Source organism: Sminthopsis crassicaudata, chromosome 3 (assembly GCF_048593235.1).
Source record: "Sminthopsis crassicaudata isolate SCR6 chromosome 3, ASM4859323v1, whole genome shotgun sequence".
In the NCBI taxonomy this organism is placed as follows: Eukaryota; Metazoa; Chordata; class Mammalia; order Dasyuromorphia; family Dasyuridae; genus Sminthopsis; species Sminthopsis crassicaudata.
In genome coordinates this window covers 497,731,812-497,756,422 of record NC_133619.1, presented here as the reverse complement: position 1 = coordinate 497,756,422, position 24,611 = coordinate 497,731,812, and the positions used below count along the sequence as shown (strand labels likewise).

Below are 24,611 nucleotides of genomic sequence, written 5' to 3'. Positions count from 1 at the left end.
GGAATCCTTTAGGAGGTTCTTAACAATCAAAGTGAGAGACATTGCTGAGACAATCAACAAGATTGAATAATTGATTGGGTGCAAAGGATGGGGAGGGGTGAAGAAGGGAGTCAAAAATGCCTCCAAGATTTGACCAGGAAGAAATGGGGAAAGTAAAAGGGGAAGGTTTTAAGTAGGAGAGGGAAGATTAGGAGTACAGTTTTGACATGTTAAATTTTCAACTTGTTAAGTTTTAGGTGATAGTAAGACATGGTGCACTAGTGAGAGAGTGCAGGGCTAAATATACAAATCTGGAAGCTATCTGCTTGGGATTGATAATTGAAGCCAGGTGAATGTATGAGATCACCAACAGAGAAAACGTGTAGAGAGAAAGCCAAGGACAGAGGCTTGGAAGGCAACCCTAGTTAAAGGATTAAAGGAGGTGGATGAACTAACTACTGAAGAAAAGAAAGTAGTGATAGAGGTAGAAACATTTGAGAAAGCAGTATCACAGAGAACTAAGAAAGGAGAGGATATCAGTCAGTTAATAAACACTTATAAAACACTATATGTCAAGCACTGTGGGAATAGAAAGAAAGATAAAAGACAATTTCTGCTCTCAAGAAGATCATAGTCTAGTGAGGAAGATGACATGAAAACAGTAATATACAATACAATAATATAACAACCAATCTCTATTGGAGATAACCAACAGAGAGATTAAAATTAAGGGGGATCCCAGAAAGACTTTTTCAAGAAGAGAGTACACAATATGTAGAGTTAGGTATTGCAGAAAGATTAAGGAAAATGAGTATTAAAATGTGGTCAATGGACTACTGGAATTACAAGTCCCTTAGATAGCCCTTTCCATTGATAGATCAGTAAGGATAGAACTCAGACTATAGGGGCTCTGAAAGTGAATAGTGAATGGGTAGTTTAGATTTCTACTCTCTGCAGAAGTTTAGTATGAGGGAGAAGACAGAGAGAATTTGATGGTTCAATGAAAACAAAGTCAAGAGAAGGTTTTAAGATAAGGGGGACCTGAGCATGTTTGAAGACACAGAATAAAAGGGGGAATGTAATCAACAGAAAAAGCTCCCACATGAAACAGAAGAGTATAAGAATAGTCTAAGAAGTGTTACCTGTATTTTACATAAATCTCACCCTCTATAGGACTTAAAGTGGATTTCTCTCTCTTTTTTGTCCCTCTTAGATTTTAAGCCCCCAGAAGCAGGAACTAAAACTTTTATTTTACTTGATTGGGGAAGAGTCTAAATGTATGATTTCATTGATGTTGAGTATTTCTGGTACAGGAATTTCTTTCACTAGAATAGATCAGGAATTTGACTTCAACAATCTTAGAGAATTACTCATGGGACTGAAAAGTTAATTAACATATCTATGGTCATGTAACTAGCATGTATCAGGGACAAGACTTGTTTACCTATGCATTGCTCTTACCAAGCACAAAAGTATGGATAATTATTTATTGAACATATTTAGTAATGGTGAAGAACTGTAAAGATTCAGTAAAATATAAAATGCCTCTCTAGGATTCACATTAGACTAAATATGGAAACCGACAAAGCAACTATCACTGAGAGATGAACTAAAAGTAATTTTTGTAGCCTAGTTAATACTATAAATACATTATTATTCCAAGAGTTAGCATGAGCCTAAGCAGTATATGGTCACAGATTAAGCCCTAGAAATAAAGCATTTAAATGTGACATGATTTTATATTCTGCTTTAAAAAATAAAGTAGCAAAGTGGCTAGGAAGTCAGTTTCAATTCTGACTTTTGGCTTGATGTGCAATTTTGGACAAATCATACAACCTCAACAATCTTATGTTTCTTTAGTCATAAAAATAAAGGCAAGAATACTTTATAGTAATGTTGTAAATTGGAGAACGCATATATGAGGAAAAGATAAAAGTGTAAAATGATGGGAATGGATACAGATACTATAAAAATCATTGGAACAAAAACATCACATGAAATTGAAGAAATTGTCCTTAATTTTTTTGAGAGGAAAATTCTGAATTGTAGATAAATGAAAGATACAAAGGGATAAGAAGGAAAATGAGTTTCTATTGACATAGCTATCTGGGGAAAATAGAAGCCATAAAATTATTAAAAGTAATAAAATGTATGGAAAAGTATGGTAAATAAGAATATAATCACATTTAATTTTTTTAAAAACATAAACATCCCTGTAAATTTACTTTTGTTTAGAGCATGATGAAAAAAAAAACTGCTTTACAAGTAAAAGTGCTACAGAAAGTGTCTGGGGAGATCTTAGCCACAAAGAGGACTAGATCCTCTTTCTCCAAAAAGGTGTTTGTTTCTCCTCATGTCCATGCCCCAGATTATCACAGATAAACCTTCCTACACTTAAATGCTAAGAAGATTCTGCAGTCTAGGTTCCAACACTTCCCTGAAAGGAAGACTAAAGCTTTGGGGGACTGTTTACGGATAAATACTACTTATCTGACAGGTACCAATTCTAGATAGGGTCTGGTTGGGCTGTCCCACCTGAGACATATCTTATTATGGCTCACTTAGTAAGTTTGTAGGGCTTAACAACAAGACAGGAGATTTTTTAAGTTTTGAAGAAAAGACACTTATTTTTGTCCCATCTCCTCACACCTGCATTGCCTGAGTGTTCAAATGGGGGTGGAAGACAAAAAGGGGGAAGGGAGAAAGAGGAAAAGCTGTAATTCTCTTAAAGAGATAGTACAGCTACTTCTTTCCTCTAAACCCACAAATATTTCTTTTTAACCATGTCAAACCCAGCACTGACTCAATGCTTGATACTGGAGCAATGAAGCTAATATCAGGAAGTGGGTTTCTTTATGTCTTTTCTTACTAATGTTTTCTAGGTAACTGTTTCTTTTAAGAAGATCTTAAAGGTAGGGTGGAGTTGGATTTTGGGTGGGGATTTTATTAAAGACAATGTAATTTGTGTTAACAATATGAACAGCTAGAAGTTGGTATTCTATAAAATGTTTTCTTTTTAAAAAGCTCTTGAAGGTAGGGTAGAGTTGGATTTGGAGTGGGGATTTTATTAAAAAACAATGTAATTTATCTTAACAATATGGACAACTAGAAGTTAGTGTTCTACAAATCTAGCTAATAAGAAATTGTTCAGTAGTCAGAGTTAATGAGGTTCTGAGTTCTATATTTTCTTTCAGTAATGACTCATATCTTCCTGCAAATATTGACTCTTTCTGGGTTATAGAGCTTCCTAAAAAACCTAGGCTGAGAAAACCCTTTAGAATTCTTGGTTAAGTGATTTAAATCCGGGAGAAAATTCTGGTGCTGTGAAACCACATTCATTCTTGTATCCATCCATTTATTTGTTCATTCATTCATTCATTCAGCAAATACCTACTGATAAGCCCAGGAGTAAGGAGAAAAGTGAGATCTGTTGCAAAAGGAGAGTGAGAAGTCACTTCATCCAACCTGTTCCCACCTTACAAATGAAGAAACAGATCTCTCTGAAGAATAGTTAAGCAACTTGACCACATTCACACAGATAATAAGTAGCAAAGCTGATAACAGAATAACATTAATAACAAAATAGAGTAGTAGAAACTGGATCAAAGAAAATAATGGGAATCTCTTCTCTGTCATAACAATGTTATTTATACATTAGGCGCCTTCCACTTGAAAGGAAATAGTTACTAAAGAATCCATGCTTCAGAGGGTCTCCGAGAAACTTTCCAACCATCTCAGCTGCCAAAGTTCAGTGCCTCTACAGAAGTGGGTTCTGTGAACCTCATTCAAACAGACCTAATACCAGGCTTCAGAGTTTCAACTTTCACATTCAGTCACAGAGGAGAACTTTCACTCTCAGGCCTCAGGTATAAGGCACGAATAAATCAGAAAGAAGGTCATGTCAATAAAAATTCACTGAGTACCCTCTCTGTGCTGAACACTGGGCTCTATTTCTCATGTATCTGAAGAGCAGTGAGATGCACCCAAGCATCTTGGGTTCCATCAGTATGGCATGTCCAGACAAAAAAACTTTTCAGTTTGAATTGTTATAAATCATCTATATCAAATTACTTGCTGTGTTAGGAAGTGGGGGTGGGGTGGGGAATGGAACTCAAACTCTTACAAAATGGATGTTGAAAACTATTTTTTACATGTAATTGGAAAAATAAAATACAATTGAAAAGAAAAAAAAAACTCCTTGGGGGGGAAGATTATAAATGGTAGATTTATTGCTGGAAGGGATTTTTAGAAATCATCATTTCTGCCACCTCAAGAAAATGAGATACAGAGAAGTTAATTGATTTCACCAGTCATACAGGTTGATAAGTGACAATGGCAGTATTTGGTCCTCTGATTTCCATAGTCTTTTCATGGTACCAAGATGTTTCCCAATTAATAAACTTTAAAGTCAGTGTTTTTAGTCAGAACAAGACAACAAAACTGAGGTCCTAGGGAGAGGAGAGGGAAAGAGAGAATTTGGAATTCAAAAGTTTTTTAAAAATATTTTTAAATTGTTTTAACATGTAATTGAGGGAAAATTATTATATAAAATTTTAAATGAGGTACTATCAAACCCAAGTTCTGCCATTAACTCACTAACTGGCTTCATAATGTAGGACAAGCCAATCTCTGGTCTGTTTCCTCTTCTACAAAATTCAACAGTTGCAATAGCTGATCTCTAAGGACTTTTTACAGATTTAATACTCTGTGATTCTATGATGCTAGTATTAAGCATCTCCTAACATGGTGGCAAATCCAGGTGCCCAAATACATAAGAGGAATTACCACAAAAGAATTGTTCATGGCACTGAGAAGTTTGATATTCTACTGGGAGGGCAGGACACAAGACACTAAAGAATAATACAAAAGAATACAAGGGGCTAGAGCACTAAGCCTGAAGACAGGAAGACTCACTTTGCTGAATACAAATCCAGCCTCAGACACTTACTAGTTGTGTGACCCTGGACAAGTCACTTAACCCGGTTTGCCTGAGTTTCCTCATCTGTAAAATAATATGGAGAAGGAAATGGCGAACTACTCCAGTATCTTTGTCAAAAAAAAACCCAAACGGGGTCATGAAGAGTTAGGCACAACCTAGACTGAACAACAAATATATTTTAAAATGTCTAATCCTAGTCCTCAAATTTTAATATAACTAGATTGACAGATTAGACTATTCACTCCACTCTCTTTTTTCTATTTCCAGAACTTTTCATAGTATTTGGCACATGATAGGCACTTAATAAATTTTACTGCTTAATTATTCCTGATATGATTAGTGATGGTTATTATTGTTGATTCCCTAATAAATAGTAGTAACTTCTAGGTTATTGCTAAGCAATTTGACTCTAGCCTTTAAGATTCTGAGAGACCATCCTCTTCTAAAACTAATTGAACACAAGCTACCTTGGCATTTATTAAGCACCTACTGAGTGCAGAGCACTATGTCAATAATGGGAGAGGCACAAAATTTAGATAAAAATATCTCTTGTTCTCAACAAGCATATAGGTCACAGAGTCATAAAATATCAAAACAGATAGCTAGAATACCCAATATTAATACAATAAGAGCATTATTGTTGTTCATTCATGTCTGACTCTTCATGACCCTGTATGGGGTTTTCTTGCCAAAGACACTGGGGTGGTTTGCCATTTTCTTTTCCAATGGATTAAGGAAAACAGATTAACTAACTTAACCAGTCACAGAACTAATGTTTGAGACCAAGCTCAAAACTCTATCCACTAAGCCATCTAGTTGTCTCTACAAAGCTTTTAGGGAGAAGAAAATGTTTAAATGATTTGGGATACCTGAGAAGGCAGTGGAGGAGGCTGGAGGGGAGGTAGGGAAGGCAAATCACAGAAAATTCATTTAAGGAAAAATTATAAAAGCAGAGAAAACCAACCAACTTTGGCAAGCTGTTTCTTAATAGATGGCAAAGCATTTCCAGGCACTTTAATTAATTATCAGAGGTGGACTTTGTAAGGATGACCCCAACACTGGAAATCAGAGCAGAACTAAGGAGATCTGACTCAGTGGGATCATTTCACTTCAAAGAAGAAATGATTGAGCTTTGAAGTCTAGACTGAGAAGCATCTCAGGGTGGTATCCAACCTCTCAATTGCAGTTTCAGGTTTTGTTCAAGAGGTCAAAAGACAAAGTCGTGCTGTGTGAGACTGAGAGGCTCTTGGGCGGGAGAGGGGAGGATGTGTTGGAGGGAAGCCTTACTTGAAACAAGCATGGAGACTTTATCTAGAAACTAACACCACAAACCAGCAGTCCATTCCCAGAAAGCCCCATTTTTGCTTACCAGTGACAATAGTTAGGCAGTTGCTACCAGATCAAAGAGCTCTAAATTGCTATGACCAGAATAATAATAGGGTAACATTGATATAGTACTTACTATGTGAGAGGCACTGTGCTAAGAACTTTTCAATTACTATCTTATTTGATCCTCAAAATTTGGGAGGGTAGCTGCTATTATTATGCCCATTTTACAAATGAGAAAACTAAGACATGTTAAATGCCTTGCCCAGATTGCATAGCTAGTATTTAAACTTATGTCTTCCTTATTCCAGGTCTAGAACTCTATCTACTGTACCACTGAGTTGTGTACTAAAGATTCAAAAGGAATCATCCTCAACTTCAGCTATAACCTGCAAGTAAATTGCCTTCCTAAACCCCTGGTAACTGCTTAGAAAACAGAATAAACCCCTCATTTTAAAATTGAAGATAGATATGAACTGTCCTGCTACAATACATATACATAAAAATACAACATATAGATGCATTTACACACATATAAAAATGACATTGATTGTACATTTGCATAATTTCAATTTATGTAATATATCATTAACATAATTACATTATATATTGAATAACATATGATATAATGGAAGTCATCAGGCAAGTACCATTAATTTCCAAATGAAGTTTTATAATCTCACTTAACCACAGGAAATTAAGATGGTACCTGTGTAATTGTGAACAAGTCACTTCAACTCTCCAGGCCTTATTTTTTCCTTATTTGCAAAATAATATGGTTCAGTTGATCTCTGAGTTCCCTAACCCTAAATCTGTGATTCTGTGGCATCAGGAACTCTGACAGACAAAATTTTTATTAGCATCTGGTTTCCTATCCTATCTTCCCCGAGTTCCTCCAATATCTAAGAAAAATCCCTGCTTCCTAAATCTTACATGATACAAGCCTCCTCTTATCATCTCAACCCAAATAATCCTGGAGTGAGGCTTGAGAGATACTTTTTATTGAATTCTTCATGAATTCAGGAAAGACTTGATTTGTCAATTAGCAATTAAAGTAACCTTGGCCAAATTAGTTAACCTCTCAGGGTCTAAATTTTCTCACCAGTAAAATGATCCAATTGTCTGTGAAGTCTCTGCCAGTTCTAAAATTTTATGATCTGAAGTCTTAAGCTATACTTCATCTCAGCACTATCTCCTAGTTTGTTTGTTTTTTTTTTTAAATGATACCAAATCCATTGTTCTAAATTAAAAAAAAAAAAATCCTAAATTGGAATCTGAAAATTTCGTATCTAAAAGATCATCACTAAAGTACTTAATCTGCATCTAATAATAGATACCCTAGCTAGAAGTTTTCATATATCAATTTGTTTGGATCATAATAATTGGTTTTAAATCAACAGTAATAATTTTCTTAAGAAAGGAACTCAGATCTTTCACAATCTCATCATAAACACACTATTATTCCTATTCCCTTTTCCTGACCACTAAATGAAGATTCATTCCAAGGTTTCTTATTATGTTATTTGTCAACTTTTCCAAGTTGCTGTGCTTTATGAAGAATGCTTTGGCAGCCAAGTGGAAGACGGACTGCAGAAGGATAAACTTATAGCACACAGTCCAAGCAGCAGGTGAATGCTGGTGTAAAGTGCTGATGAGAGTCCAGGTGTGAGGTAATGAGCAGACGCACAAGGGTGATTCCAATGTCAGAGGAGAAGGGAACATAAGAAATGTTATGAAGGTAAAAGAGATATGCTTTGGCAACAGATTAGATATGGGGAAGGGGAGGGTGAAGTGAGAAGCAAGACACCTAAATCAAGATTAGCTGACTGGTTGGATGCTGATGCTCTCAACAGCAGTAGGAAGAGGGAGTATAGCCAGTACAAGGATGGTGGCCTGGAAAAGAACTAAGGGATCAAGGGATTGGAGGCTCCAATGAGGATGATAAACTCTGAGTCAAAAGAATGAAGAAACATGCCATGCCTCTTGGAAGGTAATGAATTAAAACTGCAGACACATTTTTGGCCATGGCTAATGTGGGAATTTGTTTTGCCAGACCATGTAGATATGTATTGAGGGATTTGTTTGTTTATATTTTAAATTTGCTCAACTGGGGTAGGGAAAGGGAGGAGAAGAATAGTTGTTTTTTTTTTTTTTTTTTTAATTTGTTGCTTGAAAAATAAATAATAAGTTATTTTTCTAAAGATAGATGGCAAAGAAGTTTCCTAATTATTTTGTCTTCTTTGGGAAGCAAGGAAGAGAATATTCAGACTCCAAATATTATTCTGATTGCTTAATATTGGTAGGGATAAAGGAAGGTTTTGCATTTTAGTGAAAAATCTGAAGTTTAGCATTCAGGAACTGACCTATCTGCTCTGTTCTAAGCTGGATAAGTCACTGTTTTAGTTTCAGTTTTAATTTTTGGCAATATGCTGAAAGAAATCTAAGTTTGCCAGGATCAAAGTTATCAGAATATTCTATAGTTGAGGAAAACATTTCCCTGATGCCTAAACAACATACAGAAAATATTGCCTTAGGCATCTCCAACTTGTGATCTTAAGTTGCTCATGACGCATTTGAACACAAGAAAAAATGGAGCTCTCTGATGCTATCAGCCTGATAACCGTAAGCAGTTCACAGTAAGGTAAGAAGGTACATTTTGGCGGAAGCCAGCATTGCATTTGATGTATTCTTAACTCTGCTAACAGGCAGCCTTTCAAGTCATGTTATCTGTTCCCACATCTTGACCTAATTTAACAAGTTGCCATGGGAGCCCAGAGAAGGTTGATGCAATTTTTCTTATCTATGGAAGAAGAATGTAACTGTGCAAGAGAACACAAAAATTCAGTTTCTAACTGATTTTTACTTACAGTGTAACAAGTAAGACATCAAATAAAGGAAAAGAAAGTGCCTCCCTTCCCCACTACACATACATACATACACATATATATATACACATACACAAATACTTTGAGCCTGGGGAATCTGAGCCTACTTGGGTGGGCCAAAATGGCAGTAGTTGTCAGGAGGCAAAGCTACAACAAAAAGCAGAACCTCATCCAGAGACATTCTACCAAGTCTTCCTTCTCTGCCTCTTCCTGGGGAGGTGGAAAGGGGACTGCCCTTGGAAAGTGGAAATTCTGTATTATAAAAGGGAAATGAGTTACCAGAGAGGTAGCTAGAATACAGAGTGTAGAGTCAGAAGATTCATCTTCATGAATTCAAATCTAGTCTCAGACCCTTCCTAGTTGGAAGGGCAAGTCAGTCAATCCTATTTGCCTCAGTTTTTTCATCTGTAAATTGAGTTAGAGAAGAAAATGGTAAACTATTCCAGTAGTTCTGCCAAGAAAACCCTAAAATGAGGTCACAAAGAGTCACATACAATGAAAATAACTGAACAATGACAGAGACATCAGAGGATTGGAGTAAGAAAGGGAAGCATCATAGGGGAAGTTATTGGGAGACAGAGAGCTAGGAGGAAGCAGCTTTGAGCACAAGAAAAATTAGTCTTTCTACAGTCCCTACACTCAAGTCTCCCATCCATGCCTAGCAACTTACAATCCCCAGAAGGACCAGCTCCAGAATCATTGAAAGGCAAGTCAAAGACTAAAACATAGGTCAACAACATTAAGGAAACAATTTGAAAATATTTTAAGCTTACATTAAACCCCAAGAGACCTCCTGTGAGCAAGATAAGAAGGTTCCTCCTTCCCCTTCACAGAAATGAAAAAAAGGCATCAAGACAGAAAGAGATGTTCTCAAGATCACAGAATGAGCTAATTAATGACCAAGGATCCCAAAGACCTCTATCTTCTGGACTGTTGTCCTCATTGTCATATCAGATCCCCACAGAACTGTCATTTAGGAAATGATGATATTAGATATTACCAATCAGCCCAAGATCTCACACGATGTTGGGATCATAGATTAAAAAAGCCAGAAGGGGCTTTGGAGGACATGGAATCTATTCCTTTCACTTTGTAGATGACAAAATTGAGGCCCAAAGAGGTTAAATAATTGTCCAACATCATTCAGCTAATAGGTGGCTCACACAAGTCACTCTCTCTCTCTCTCTCTCTCTCTCTCTCTCTCTCTCTCTCTCTCTCTCTCTCCTTCCCTCTCTTTCTCCATGCATGTTGCAGCTATTCTTTATATTTTTTAAGAATTATAAGTTTTTTATTTTTCAAAACACATGCAAAGATAGTTTTCAACATACATCTTTGCAAAACCTTGCATTCCAAAATTTTCTCCCTCCCCCCTTCCCTGACAGCAAGTAATCTAATATAGATTAAACATGTGCAATTCTTCTAAAGATATTTCCACATTTATCATGCTGTACAAGAAAAATCAGATCAAAAGGGGGGAAAAATGAGAAAGAAAAAGCAAATAAACAAACAACAAAAATGGTGAAAATACTACATTGTGATCCATATTCAGTCTCCCTAGTCCTTCTAGATGCAGAGGGCTTTCTCCATCACAAGTGTATTAGAATTGGCCTGCAATTCATTGCTTTCAAAGAAGAAATAACTTCTTTACATTTGGAATCATTATTTGAGGTATGATTATGGGTTACTAGGAATTCTTTATTTAAATGGCAATGAGATCCAAGAATGCTTCCAGAAACTTTCCTTTTTGTCCCTCTCTAACTACTGAATGGCTTCTGCTTATTTACCTTCTGTAAAATAACAATTATTATTATCAAGTAAAATGGGGAAAGTGTTAAGGAAGTGTCCACACCTCCAGAATATCTGTATTTGTGCTAAGCAGTTTTTGTTTTTACCACTTAGGCACTGAACTTTGATTGCCAGAGGGGCTGATTTTCATTACTCTTAAAAAGTACTTGGGTTAATCATCCTTACAGATGCCTCATTTCCTTGTCCTTTACAGATGTTTTATTTCCTTGTCCCTGCCTCAACTTGAAGTTCATATTCATTCTTTGAGTTGTAGACTCAGTCCCTGAGGCTTCATCTCAATATTCTCTTCCTACAGAAGGAATCCAAAGTTAGGTAGCTCTGGAAAAGATCAATCAGATCTCAGTAAATAATTGTTAATGGTGCAGTAGTAATCCTCCTGAAAGCTCCCATAAGCTACCCTGGGGAACTGAGAGGACACAGGTCACCTCTCTGCACTCTGCCTGTAGGCCTCAATGCATTTCCCATTCAGAAAACCCAATAACAAGCATGCTTAATGAAATCAGAAGAGTTCCTGTTTCAGCTTGGAATGAGGATATAGCCACTTCTCCATGTTTGCCACTGAAGTTATCCATTTCTACCAGAATCCCACCCCAGAGGGCTGACCACAAACCTCTGCAACTGGCTGGTAAAGAACTGGCCAAATAGGGTTTCCCTGACCCTTTTTCTAACCCTTCAGCTGTGAGGAAACTCCAAAGGGAACAACCTAGATTCATTTAAGCTTTTCTAGAAATACAATTTTATACTATCACAAAACCTTCAGTAGTATTCACAGCCAGCTGTATTCTCACCTAAATACTTCTCCCCTATCTGAGGTCACAAGCAAGAAGATAACGTACAGGAAAGAAGAGGCAAGGGGCTTCACCTATAAAGTGGAGTGGGCCTAAATGACCTGTAGCATTCTTTCTGGCTCCAAAGGTCTAGGATTCCAATAGTGAGATCACATCGACATTTTTTAAAGTCATGCTCTATGATGTTTATTTCACCAGTGGTTGGTTAGTTGCTGGGATTGGGGAAGGGTTATATTTCAAGGAGGAACAACAGAGCCAAGAATCTGGTACTGGAAGTGAGAGTGGGAGTGTTAAAGAGGGGTGAGGTCTTTCTAGCCACAGTTTTTGCCCATTACCAACTCAAGAACAGAAGTAGGCCCAGCCATTTTAGGGCGGCTCTGAGACCATGTCAAACAAACTCCTGAGACCAGTATAATTGATGGCTCTTCCCATCTTTCCTTTCCCCTTTTAATAAGACAGCCCTTCCCCTTACTTTCAGTGCCTTGTTTTTGTAACATCTGGAAGGCATTCCTAATCATCAGCTGACACTCTGTACCATGGGTGTGTCTCACCCCCAAGCTTTCCTCATTCCAGGTGGTTTTAATAAAAAAAAAAAAAAAAAAAAAAGGAGACCCCATTTTTATTTAGATTTTTATTCAACTAGCTATTAAAAAAAAAAAAAAGCCAAAAAACTTTTATGGAGCGCCTCCGGTATTCACTAGGCAGAAGAAAAGAGAGGTAAGAGGTTTCATTTGCAAAATAAAGAAATTGGGCAAGGTAAACTTTAAAATCACAATGTCATTTTAAGATCATAAAATATATCTTCTTTCACTGAATCAGGAAAAATGAAAGATAAATAGGAAATCATCCCTTGAAGTCACTAGAGAAGTTAATTTGATAAGTTAGTCAGTACTTCCATCTCCCCCGGGGGCCCTTATGAAGGCAGCTCCAAACCCTGATTCCAAGATCCTTGAAAATAATGATGCTCTAGGGCCAATGCACTCAGACATCATTCTGGGAGTCAACCCCTGTAAAGATGCTACCTGGCAACTGTTCCTGCAAAAACTATAGCACTCAGTTACTGAAGACCCAGAAAGGAAAGTTCTTGCCCACTAAACTCCCTGGCACTGCCAAATGGTTCAACACCAGAAATTGATATGATTTTCATTAATGGGAAATAACACTAAAGAGGCATTGCCATCTGCTTTGCCACTGCATTTTAAGGATCATGGTACTTTTCAATCTGACTTGCAGCTGAAATATTCCACGGGTAGTCTCCCTCTTCCATCATTAAAATGTTTACTTCTTGAAAACAGAGACTGTCTTACTTTTCTATTGCATCAAGCTCTGCATGTAGTAAACTCTTATCAAATGATTTTTCTTTCCATTCATCCAAGACATTTGATAGTATATCTTACTTCTATTGCCTCCAACACCTAATAACATGATTATAGGTAGAAGAGTCACTTCATACCTCTGATTCTCAGTTTCCTGATCTATAAAATGGGGATAATACTAATATGTAGCATCTAACTCACAGGATTGTTATAAGGATCAAATGCTATTATATCACATTTGCATTAGGGCTTAAGGTATATAAAGTGTTTTTCTCATCACACAGTGCTGTAGTAATCCTCCTGAAAGCTTCCATAAACCAATCACACTGAGGAAACTGAGAGTATCTGAGAAATCTCTACTACGATCAGCATTATATTAATTTTAAATGACTTGCCTAAGTCACAGTATTAGCAAACATCATCAAGCTCTAAGACCAAGCCTCTTTCTGCTACATTAGAAGGCAAGTGTTTCTTCATCCTCTCTATATCCTGTGCTGATTAAGTCCGATGGATTGAGAATCCACACAATAATCACTCCTTATCAACCTATTAGTTCTAGAGTAAAACAAATAAGAGGCAGATTTTATTTAGATTTAAAACATAATTAAATTTGATATCTTAAGAAATGCATGGTTTAAAATTAAAATTCATAATGATTTCACCTTCAGAAGATTTTTCAAGCCTTTTAGAAAATATCCAATTATTAAAACCTTAGTGCTCTGTGGACCATTATTTAGCTTTATTTATTTTTCATATGCTTCAAGGCAGAGAAGCTTCCAAACTGCCAATCATTTAACATTGCCTTTCAAAACATTGTTTCTGGCCTCTGAACCAAAGCACACACTCCTGTTTTGGGCACATTATTACCTGTGTGACATTGGGCAAATCTCTTAACTTCTATGAGTCTCAATTTCTTTATCAATAAAAACAAGATTGGATTAGATGATTTCAAAGACCTTTTAAGTTGTTTTTCTATGATCACTGTATTTAATCACTATAATCTTTACTACTATAATGAACTCTAAATCAGAAATAAAATTTTATTTTAAAAAATAAAAACAAGCACATGAGTGAAACCCTCTTTTATATCCTTTTTGGCAAAGCAAGGAAGAAGTTAGTGTTTCTTATAAATTCACCAAAGACAGGTCTATTAGAAAAGTTGATGGATAAAGGACTTCTTAGGCTAGCTTTGAACAGATTATTCAACAACTAATGGACTACAGTGAAGAACTTTCAGCGAGTATCTGACACAGAAGTTGAATATCAACCAACCAAAGAAAAAGCTTGATATCTACTCAAGTTCCTCCTCTGCCAAGACCCTCCACTCCAGGGCTTTTCATCTGCCCCATATCAGAAATTAAATAACTGCTTGCTCCTCGAGTGGTTGGTGAGGAACTCCTACCTGTGTAGCCTGCCAGAGCAGCAGCAGGAATGACGGGCTTATCCTTGTTGAGCTCAGCACGATCACGCACATAGTCCTTGAAGGTGCCCTTGGGTTTGTGGTTGGGCAGGGCAGCAGGATAGTCCTCCGAATCGAAGCTGTCATAGGAGGGGACACGTTGGAGACTGTTGAAAGATGACTGACTGCTCCAGGACTGGGTGAGACGATCGCAGCTCTCATAACTCTCTATGCTCTCAAAGGAGTCCTGGCCTCCAAGTTTACCTAGAGGTAGGGAAGGAGGGAAAATGGGGATAGGGAGGGAAGGGTCAGGAAAAGACAATGGTGAAAACCCTTTTATCCTTCAAAAGGGTATTGCTTAGAGCTGTAAGAAGGCCAGTGGTTAAATGAAGCTCCACTGGGGCGACTGGCCATACTCAGGAGAAAGTCAGATATTTTGGGCTGAATCCAAGGAATCCTTATAGATGTATAATCCATTCTACAGCTCTGCTGTACAGTTCTTGGGACACACTCAGAGCCTAAACCTCCCATACAAGGACCTCAGATTCAGAGGTACAAGCACTAAGCGATTTCTCTGTCTCAAAACTCCTACAGGGGGGGATTTCCATGTAGCACTTTTGACCTACCGACCAAAATGAGGAAATTATGGCAGAGTCCTATTTCAAGTTAAAATAGCATAAATATTTTAAAAAGAAAAATGGCATAACTTTGCAAAATCCTTCTGCCTTAAAAAAAAAAATCTTATCCCACTCTAAGTACATTGTGCCTTCCTTGATCTTGGTTCTAAAATGCTATTTGGCAGCAACATTTTATAATTATATCATAGTAAATACATGTATAGACCTATGTCTCCTACAGGCAAATAAGGCTGTAGAATCCTTTGTCCACCCCCATCATCCACCTGTCTGTACTCTACTCTGTATTCTTTACTTGAGAATGTACCTCTTTCTTTAAAAAAAAAAAAAGAAAGAAAGAAAGAAAGAAAATTTTAAATCTGATTTAAATAGTTCATGTCCACAGCAATGTCAGAAATCTCTTATTCTGTGAGTTGCTTAATACATTCTTCACTGACCACAAGATCATGCAAGTTCATTAATTTCCCAAACCAGGTTAAAAACAGCTGCTAGGATTGCACAACAGCTCCTGGAGAAATTTCCATTGGCAAAACTATCCAAAGCACAAACACTGACATCAAATTTCAAGAGAGAGAGGCTGCATGAAAGAGCTGAGGTTATCAGAATGTCTGCCATGTTCTACTACAAAAATGTATGTGTGTATATATGTGTACACACACACATATACATATATACATGTGTGTGTGATATCAAGAAAGGAAATAGGATCCATTTAATTCAACATATCAGGAAGCAGAAGGGCAGCAGTGATTATGACTATAGAAATACATATGCTGTCAACTCTCAGACATCTATGGATCATTCACACTAAGCTTTTAAATCAATTCCCCTGCTATTATTTAGGGAATTTGAGCTAATGAGCACTTAAACTAAATAGAATTAATATAAGAAATCCTGCTCCACTCCCCCTAGAAATCAATAACTACACATATCTATATATAACTAAATGCATTGGTGTATTTATAAATATATAGATATTATAAACACACACATAAGAATACACATGTGTGTATATATACATGTATACATACCATATATGTCTGGAAATAGGTGAATATAAACAACACATATATGTGTATAAAAGCATCTATTAAATTCAAAGCACTGTGCTAGATGCTGGGGATACAAAGGAAAAAATTAAATAACACTTGTTCTTAAGGAACTCATAATCTACAAGGTGGAATTGTGATGAATCTAATGCAGGATAAGGAATAAGGGAAAAAGAAGAGGTGAGACAAAAAGCTCCAGGAAATATTAAGATGCGAAAAAGCACTAAGAAATGAGAGAGGGAATGGTTGGGAAAGGACAGAGGAACACTTCTTAGAAGAGTCAGTATCAGAGCTGAGCTATAGAGAAAATGAGACTCTTGAGAAATAGGAATGTATACCAGGGCTATCTGCAAATACATAGGGGCTAGAGATGATAATTCATGAAATAACAAGTAATCACATTAGGCTAAACCAAAGGGAAGCAGTATGAGATATGACTGGAGTGTAAATTGAAGATGGCCTATAAAAGGTTTTAAAAGCTAGATTCAGGCATTTGTATTTTACCCTACAGGCAATAGGGAGCCACTGAAGATTTCTGAGGGACGTGGTTAACAAAAAGGTTACTTTGGCAGCTAGATGAAGGATGATCAATTAGAGAAGTTAGTGGCAGAGAAACAATAGTCCAGGTAAAATGTGATAAGAGCCTAAGTTATAATGGTAGCCAAAGAGATGGAAAGAACTGGGTGGATTCAAGAGAAATTATGGAGGCAGAATCAAGAGAACTTGACAACTGATTGGATATTAGGGTTGGGGAAGATAGAATGAAAAATCTTTCCCTCAAAACTTTGCCCTATCTCCAGTCCTATAGCATAACCTATAATATAACTAAATATATTCTAAAACAAAATAAATGATTTAAAGAATTACTACCTGTGTTATCTGAACTACTGATTCCATTGGAATAGACAATTTTGCACTGACTACATTTATGTTTCAATTCTCTCAATTCCCTAGTCATCCAAAGGAGGACAAATTGTAATGAATTAAATTGAAAGGACTCACTAGAAAGGCTTAACAATTTTACCATAGGATTAGTGGGCTTATCCATCTATTTTATTGCTAAAGTTATAAACTTTCAACTGGCTTTTAAAATATATTAGATTTTCCCACATAGAAATTTATACTTAGCAACATCATGATCCCAGATGCCAGATCCAGTTTTGAGTCCTAAAGGTGAATAGGAACCTTTGAGATATGAGTAACTCATTAGAGAGCTGTTTATATCATGGAACCTGTTAAAGTTAGAGGTCATTTGGGATTTTTTTTTTTCTTTCTGGGCAATCATGCCAAAAGAAAAACGAACTTAAAGTCAACTCAGATACTGGACAAAAAAAAATTCAATTCATTTCTATTCTCAAGAAGAACAGCAAAAATAGACCATCATAATGTAGACTTGGAGATCCTTCAGGTGGTACTTAGGACTCTAATGTACTGCAATGTACTATGTTCCTGAGGAACATGAAGAACTGAGTTGACCCTGGGGAGATATGACCTGGTAGCTCCAACAAGGCTGTATAAAGCAGGTGCTGTTATTACATTTCTAACCATAGTCAAATGCAGGTGGAGAGAGTAGTGATTTACAGTAGTAATCTGCATATATATTCCACTCCATTTTATAATTCTGGAGCTGGAAGCTTTTCATTCGTTTCACTTTTCTTCCACAATGAGCTTAGATAGTCAGCAAGGCTACTATGTTCCTTCAAAAGAGAGGACTGGCTTCTCAGAGGACTAGAATTCAAAATTTCTGGGAAATTCTCACCAAACTTGTCATTATGATCATCATGACAGATCTCAGAATAAGACAGTCACAAATCAAAATCAAAGTGATCTAAAGAAGCAAATGTGAGAGGTCCCATGCAACTACTCAATAGGCTAAGATGAGGATTAATATTTATAAAATTTCATTTTTGAGGGGAGGGCCAAAGTGAATAATTTCTGGATCAATGGAGATCTACTTGTTTTGAAACCTTGTTAACACCAACATAATATCCCTGTGACAACAATGACCTCCCTCTGAGGTTTCTGTGGCCTGAACCTTCCAGGATTGAGTCAAAAGGTAAGAACTAGGTCATTTTTTTTTTCAGTGCAAAAATCTCCTTTTTCAACACTTCCCATTCCTCCTCTACTTAGGGAAGGAAGGAAAGGAATAAAAAGGAGAGGGGAGGGGGAGAAGAGAGGAGAAGAGGAGAGGGGAGGGGAGGGGAAAGAAGGGGAGAGAGGAAGAGAAAGGAGGGGAGAGGAGGGGAGGGGGAAAGAGAAGGGAGGAGAGGGGAGGGGAGGAAAAAAAGAAAAGCCAAAGGTAGTCAGGTACACAAATAGGGTGATGTATTTAAAGGTAAAGGAATTTTAGAATCTTCTGAGTGTATCAAACCTGCTTTAAAATATATCTGTAATCTGAAACTCAAGTTCTAGCCTTTGCCACATTTGTCTAGTTTATGAACAGATCAGAAACCTCCACAAGAAATTCTAATGTTCTGGCTTGTTGAAAGAAAAGACTATACATACATATGTACATACACATACACATATATGCACGATGTATTAATTTATATTGGTATACAAATCCAAAAAGAAGATGCCAAAAAGAGAAGATAAATTTGTCCTAATCATTCCCCTTCTCTTTAAAACATGAACAACTTAAGCATTCTCTGAAACTATGGGAGAGAAGGTGGATGATAGTTCTAAGACTTTCCTGAACTTTTTAAGCAAGACACTTGTGAGGCCTCTTAAGGGGAAGAGTGAGTCAGTAAAGTTGATAAAGACATTATTGTGAGTAATCCAAGAAGCCCATTGAGAAGTCTTTCAGATAGAATTTAGAAGATGTCATTTGGCATTTTATTCCTAGATCCTTTGCTGAAATTCTTGAGAATTTCTATAATGGGTCTGCCTTCCTGAGATCAGCTGGCCTGGTGCTACTAAAATTTTCCTGAAGCCCAACTACAACCTATTCTCCTGCCCTCACAATAATTAAAGTACCACTACCCCCAACACAGATTCACACCTTATTAACTCATCTGAAAAGCTTCCTGTCTTTTCTCCTTCCAATCCAATTTGTTTTGCCTCAATAATCAAATCCTCTTTTAGACCCCTAACGGACTACATTTTGCTCAAATTAAAACCATCTGATCACTTAGCCTAATATCCTGCATTTTTTTCTCTGTGTGTTTTTCTATATCCTGACTTTTAGGGTTGGGGGAGGGAGTAATTTAGTTTATGTTTGTTTGTTCTCTGTTAATCAGCCCTATTTTTAAAGCACTTCTTATTTCTCAGTGCATTATTTTATCATTATTATACTAGTTATGTCAACAAGAGTCAGTCCTCTTGAAATTCTCCTACTGCTTGTTTCAATGGTTTTCTAGTGGAATGTGTACTCTGACAGTGGGGGTTACACTAAATCTTTTGGCTCCAAACAGATCCCAAACTAATTGTCCTGAGAGCTTCCTCACAAAGGAGTAACAATTTCACTATGGACAAGAGAAATCCCCACAGTCAGGTTACAACAAATCTGCAATTTGATCCAGTGACATTCTGGAAGCAAAAATGGACAATATATGAAGCTATTATATTTTGTTCAGGTGGACAAATTTATTTGGACCTTCATCAACTCAGAGCAAATTTCATCTTGAGAACAGCCAAATCTGAACACTACAACAATCAGCTCCAACTCTTACCCACTTTTTTTTTTCCCTCTAAAATAAGAAAGCCAGCTTAAGTGATTTCAATCCCAAAGAGGATCACCAAACTTTGCTATCTATACCAATAAGACCAGAAAATTCAGCATGAAAACTTTATTTTTTAAACACCTCCTTATTCAGGATGGGAAAAACTAGATCTGAGAATCCCCATGATACCAACAAAAAGAAAAGAATTTGGAACATGGACAAAAAAACAGACATTCTTGGGAACAGGAGAGGCTCTAAAGATAAGGTCTACTCACCACGACTGGTCCTTCCCATGCACATGTTATCTGGGGTTACAACTTCTTGTTTGATTGTGAAATAATCAGTAGACAAGGTGTCTGCCTGGAGAGGGTCCCTACTGAGGATGACGGAGGAGTAGTCATTCTCATATTTGAGGGAGAGGAGCTCCTCAGAGCTGATGGGGTGCAGTGTCTGGTAGGACTCAGTGATAAAGCTGGGCTCTGAGAACTCTGATGGAGGAACACACTGGGCATGTTCAATACCATAACCTGCAGGTACAAAAGTTGGACAGAGAGATGTTAAACTTAAAATGACTGATGAGTTGTACTTAGACTCAGAAAATCTCTCTCCTCCACCCCCAACTGCTAGTATCTTCCCCTACTTTTCATCTGTGCTGTCTCTCCCTCCTGTTCATCATCCCCGCCCCCATCTCTCTCTGTCTCTCATATATATAACATCTGTCTCTGTCTGTGTGTATGTGTGTGTGTTTCTGTGAGAAATGAGGAAAGGGGGACAGTTTGGAACTTAAAACATTATAAAAATTGCTCTAATTTTTTTTTTCAAAGGAAATAAGCTCCATGAGCTAGAAAACAGGGTCTTCCTTTCTTCAATAGGATTTAAAGCTGGATGGTACATGTTCCTGAATCTACTCCTAGAGTAAAAATGGAATAGAATACGCTTTCTACCTGCCACCTAAAACTAGCCCCACTTTAAGAAACAAAAACACTGTGGCAAAAATAATCATAGGAAAAATCTTTCCTTGCCTCCAGAATTATCAAGAGGTATAAAGAGCTCTCAAGGTAGGAATTTTTCCCTAGGTTCACATCATAGGAAGAATGATTATCATGGACAAATAGGACATTGTACTTACTAATGAAGTAATCCGAGGTATAACGAGTCTCTGGATAGGTAGAGCTGACTCCACTAACTTGATATGGTTTCATGTCCTCTGCAGCAGATAAGAAGAAAAGGTCAATAAAGAAGCAATCCTTGGCCCAAAACACTCTTGGATGCAAACACTATGGTGATCTCAACTCTTCTTGTGTGAAATCAGTATTTTCAGTCATTGAGGCTACTGTTTTAGCCCTTTCCTACCACCAGCCCCCCAGGCCCTGTCTGGAATGAGGTCACTGGCCACAAAAGAGCATTTAATTTTATTATTTCAGTAGCTATGAAATCAGACTCTCAACATAGATGAAACTGGCAAAGTTTGCAATCATACAATCAAAGGACTAAAATGTATTGAAGGAAACTGTTTAGTCCAGCCAGGACATCCTCTGAACCATCTATGAAAGATGGTAATTTTCTTCATTTTTAAGGATTGTCTAGTGTGCAGATTCCAGAGATACTCTTGGGTACCAATTTTAGTGTCTTTAGAAAGAAGTTCCCTGGGCTTTTATTTCACCCTAATATTTCAGAGATAGGACCATGTAGGAAACAGGTATGGTAGACAAACTGAGATGTAACTAATCTGGAATAACAAAAGAGAAAACTAAAACACACATTAAAAACAGGAAACTAATTCTTAATAATAAAAAGAAAAAATGTCTGCTTGGAGCAGTTATTGTCAACTTATAATTCTATAAATTGACAGAAACCAAACCCCATATCAATTCTGCATTGGGGATACCTTTTTTTTTTTTTTTTTTTCCAAGGACTCTGTACCAGGTAAATAATGTAGAGATAGAATTGTGAAAATATTGTGGAATTGCTTTTAGGGAGGGGCAGGAGGGAAGGTTGTTGGAGTTTTGGCTTCAGATATTTGATAACATGTTGGGCAAAAAAAGGTTACAGGTGACAGGCCCATACCTGTACAGGAAAACAGTTCCAAGTTCAAACAAAATTATTAAACTCATGTGTTTGTGTTTTATCAGATCAAAACAGCAACAGCACCTTCTGTCCCTCAGTCTTACACCTTTCCCTCTTCAAACATTTAAGTTCTGTTTTTGCAAGGTCTGAGTGTTTTTTCATTTTTATTTTTATCATAGTTCCCTAACCAAATGCTTTAGCCTGTGTACAAATAAACAGCCATGATCCAATTCTAGTTTGTTCTGACCAAGAACTATCTTTTACTGACTCTTTTATTGAAAAGTCAATTCAGTTAATCAGATTTTTGTATTCCAAATACATTAAATCTGAATCTAGTTTAGTTTTCCTGATGGGAAACAGCCATAGCAACCAGAGAATACTGTGGTATCCAAGAGGCCTGAACGGATCAATAGGTTTCCCACGCAAGCTATCTCACCATTAAAAAGAAATTTAAACCCCACCCAAATCCTGGCAGTTCTGTTTTAGTAGCAGAAAGGAGAGAAGAATTACATTAGTAGATTACAATTCAATTGACAAGCCTGGTCAAATTTGTTGTTGTATAATCAAGCCAATTCATAAACTATTGCTATTATTTCTTCCCAGAGTAAAACAAGCTTCTTGAGGATAGAGGCTGATACATTTTTTGTCTTTGTGTTCCCAGCACCTAGAAAACAACTGGGCAAAAATAGTAGTCATCTAATAAGGGGCTGATGAATTGACGGATTGAATTATGTTCCTGCTACTATATTCCTTCCATAAACTGGGCATTCATTTCTCTAAGTACATGGGGAGTCTGTCAAGGTATCAGGAAAGTCTGTGTAGCTAGGTTGATCTAATAGAACAGAAGAAACAAAAAGATTTACCCATTTCTTCACTGCTTACTTTGCAATTCATTTATTTATTTATTCATTCATTTGTTTGTTTATTTTGCAAAAAAATGAGGGAAAGGAATAAGAATAACAATAGTATGCCCCGAAGAATATAATTTGGGTCTCTCTCCTAGGCACTGCAGAATGGAAAATATTCTTGAACAAAGCAAGGTCTTATGCAAAATAAAAGTGCTAACCTTGAGCTTTTTCCCCTCCCCCAGAGTCTGCCAAGGGCTGGAACTGGTGACCACAGGGAAAGGGTGGGTCTGGGTTAGAGAGGGCAGTCGGCTTCTAGCCTTACAGTCAACTGGAGGGCACTGCTGACTGCTGGTAACTACAATTTATTTTAAGAAGAAATTCAGAAAAATAAGAGTAAAAACACCCAAGTTTGCCTCCTGCTGCCATTTCTATACTCAGCCAGGACTGTGGTACATGAGTCACTTGGTCCTAAAAGGTTGGAAGGAGTTGGTAGGGGAGACCATGTCATTACAAGGTTGCAACACAGTGTCCCAAGGTGACCCACTGTTCCTATCCCATATGTGAAAGGTGCACTGAACTCTTCCACTAAGAATCAGGTGAATGGTTGACAGGGTTGACCTGCTAGTGAACCCCAGGGATCCAAACCCTCTCCTAGATGTGACCAGGTATGAATGTTGTATACCTTAGAAGAGAGGGACAAAACACTGAGCATGAGGGCTGAATGGTCACTGTCATAAATTACAAGTGTATGTTCAGTTTATAAATACCATTTTTTCAGGGAAAAAATGTTAATGCTTGAAGTCAGAGATAAACGCTATGGATAGAGAGCCCTGAGAACTAACTGACGTTGAGAAGTAAAACCTGGCCACAGCTCAGTAATAAAGTCATAACTTTGCACAGATCTAAGGAGCTCTGAAGACATTGGAAAGCAGGGCTCCACTAATTTACTTTGCACCTAGGAACAGCCAAAAATTTAGGAGCCAGGAAAATATTATTAAGTAAGGCATATTTCAAATTACTTGTAAGTAGTCAAACATGTTTTGATACATTTTTATCCATCCATATGGCCAAGGATGAGAAAAGAACAAGAGAACCTCTCCATGGGAAAGATGTCTTCCTTTTCCTGACCTTTATGAAAGACAAACATAGCAAGAGGAGAGGACAGAAAGTCCTAAGGGTTTTGCCCTTTTTTGAGCAAGATTAGGTGCCTATATATCACCTAAAGACCCAAAAAGAACCCTAAGGCATGAAGATTACTATTTAAATTTACACTTTCAAATTCTAATTTTACTATCAAATAATTCTATGGAAAGTAAGGTGCTATGGTGAAATTACTAGGCATAATGGTAATCTCGATTCTATTCAATGTTATCTGATTGGATACCTAGTAATATCAGCATATTTTACTGATTCTCACATCAATTAACCTCCAAATAAGCCTCCACCAAGCCCAGTCATTTTCTTTGTTACCTTTCTGTAGGATCTCTAGATGCTCCCATAAGATGTCCCCAACAAAGTCAGGGGCCAATTCCAAGAAGCAGTCTTTGCCCAATGCACAAAGAGCAGCTCCACTCATGCAGAACTTCTGAAAGTTCACACCTTTCAGGCTGAACTCATTCACTGCCCACAGTACCCAGTCCCGAACATGGGTTTCTGTCCATTGCCGGGGATCTGAGAGAGAAGAAGGACACAAGATCCAGTAGGTTAATATCTTACCCTTTTGTTTCTGTCCTTTTGCATATATTCTAATAAATGGAGCTCAGCAAATATTATGACTACATTATTGGTTTAGAAACCCAACCATAGGAAAAAGCACTGTTCTATAGGTAAAATTTATAAATCTGCTATCAATACCATCTTAATGTTATTCTTCCTCAGCCTATTTTTTCCTACTTTAAAAAAAAAATTCTTC

General features: G+C 37.1%; 1 protein-coding gene across 5 annotated transcripts in view; it reads right to left on the bottom strand.

The window, feature by feature from the left end:
- Nucleotides 1–24,611, bottom strand: part of ETS1 (ETS proto-oncogene 1, transcription factor) — a 186,718-nt gene that overhangs the window by 11,080 nt on the left and 151,027 nt on the right. For 3 of the 5 annotated variants that reach the window (XM_074303828.1, XM_074303829.1, XM_074303830.1), the window contains 4 exons: nt 24,170–24,370; nt 20,914–20,991; nt 20,060–20,311; nt 14,442–14,702 (listed from right to left, as the gene is read on the bottom strand). In XM_074303828.1, the coding sequence (XP_074159929.1) occupies nt 14,442–14,702; nt 20,060–20,311; nt 20,914–20,991; nt 24,170–24,370 (792 nt within the window). The remainder of the gene's footprint in view (nt 1–14,441; nt 14,703–20,059; nt 20,312–20,913; nt 20,992–24,169; nt 24,371–24,611) is intronic. The other 2 variants (XM_074303831.1, XM_074303832.1) reach the window with 1 other exon arrangement.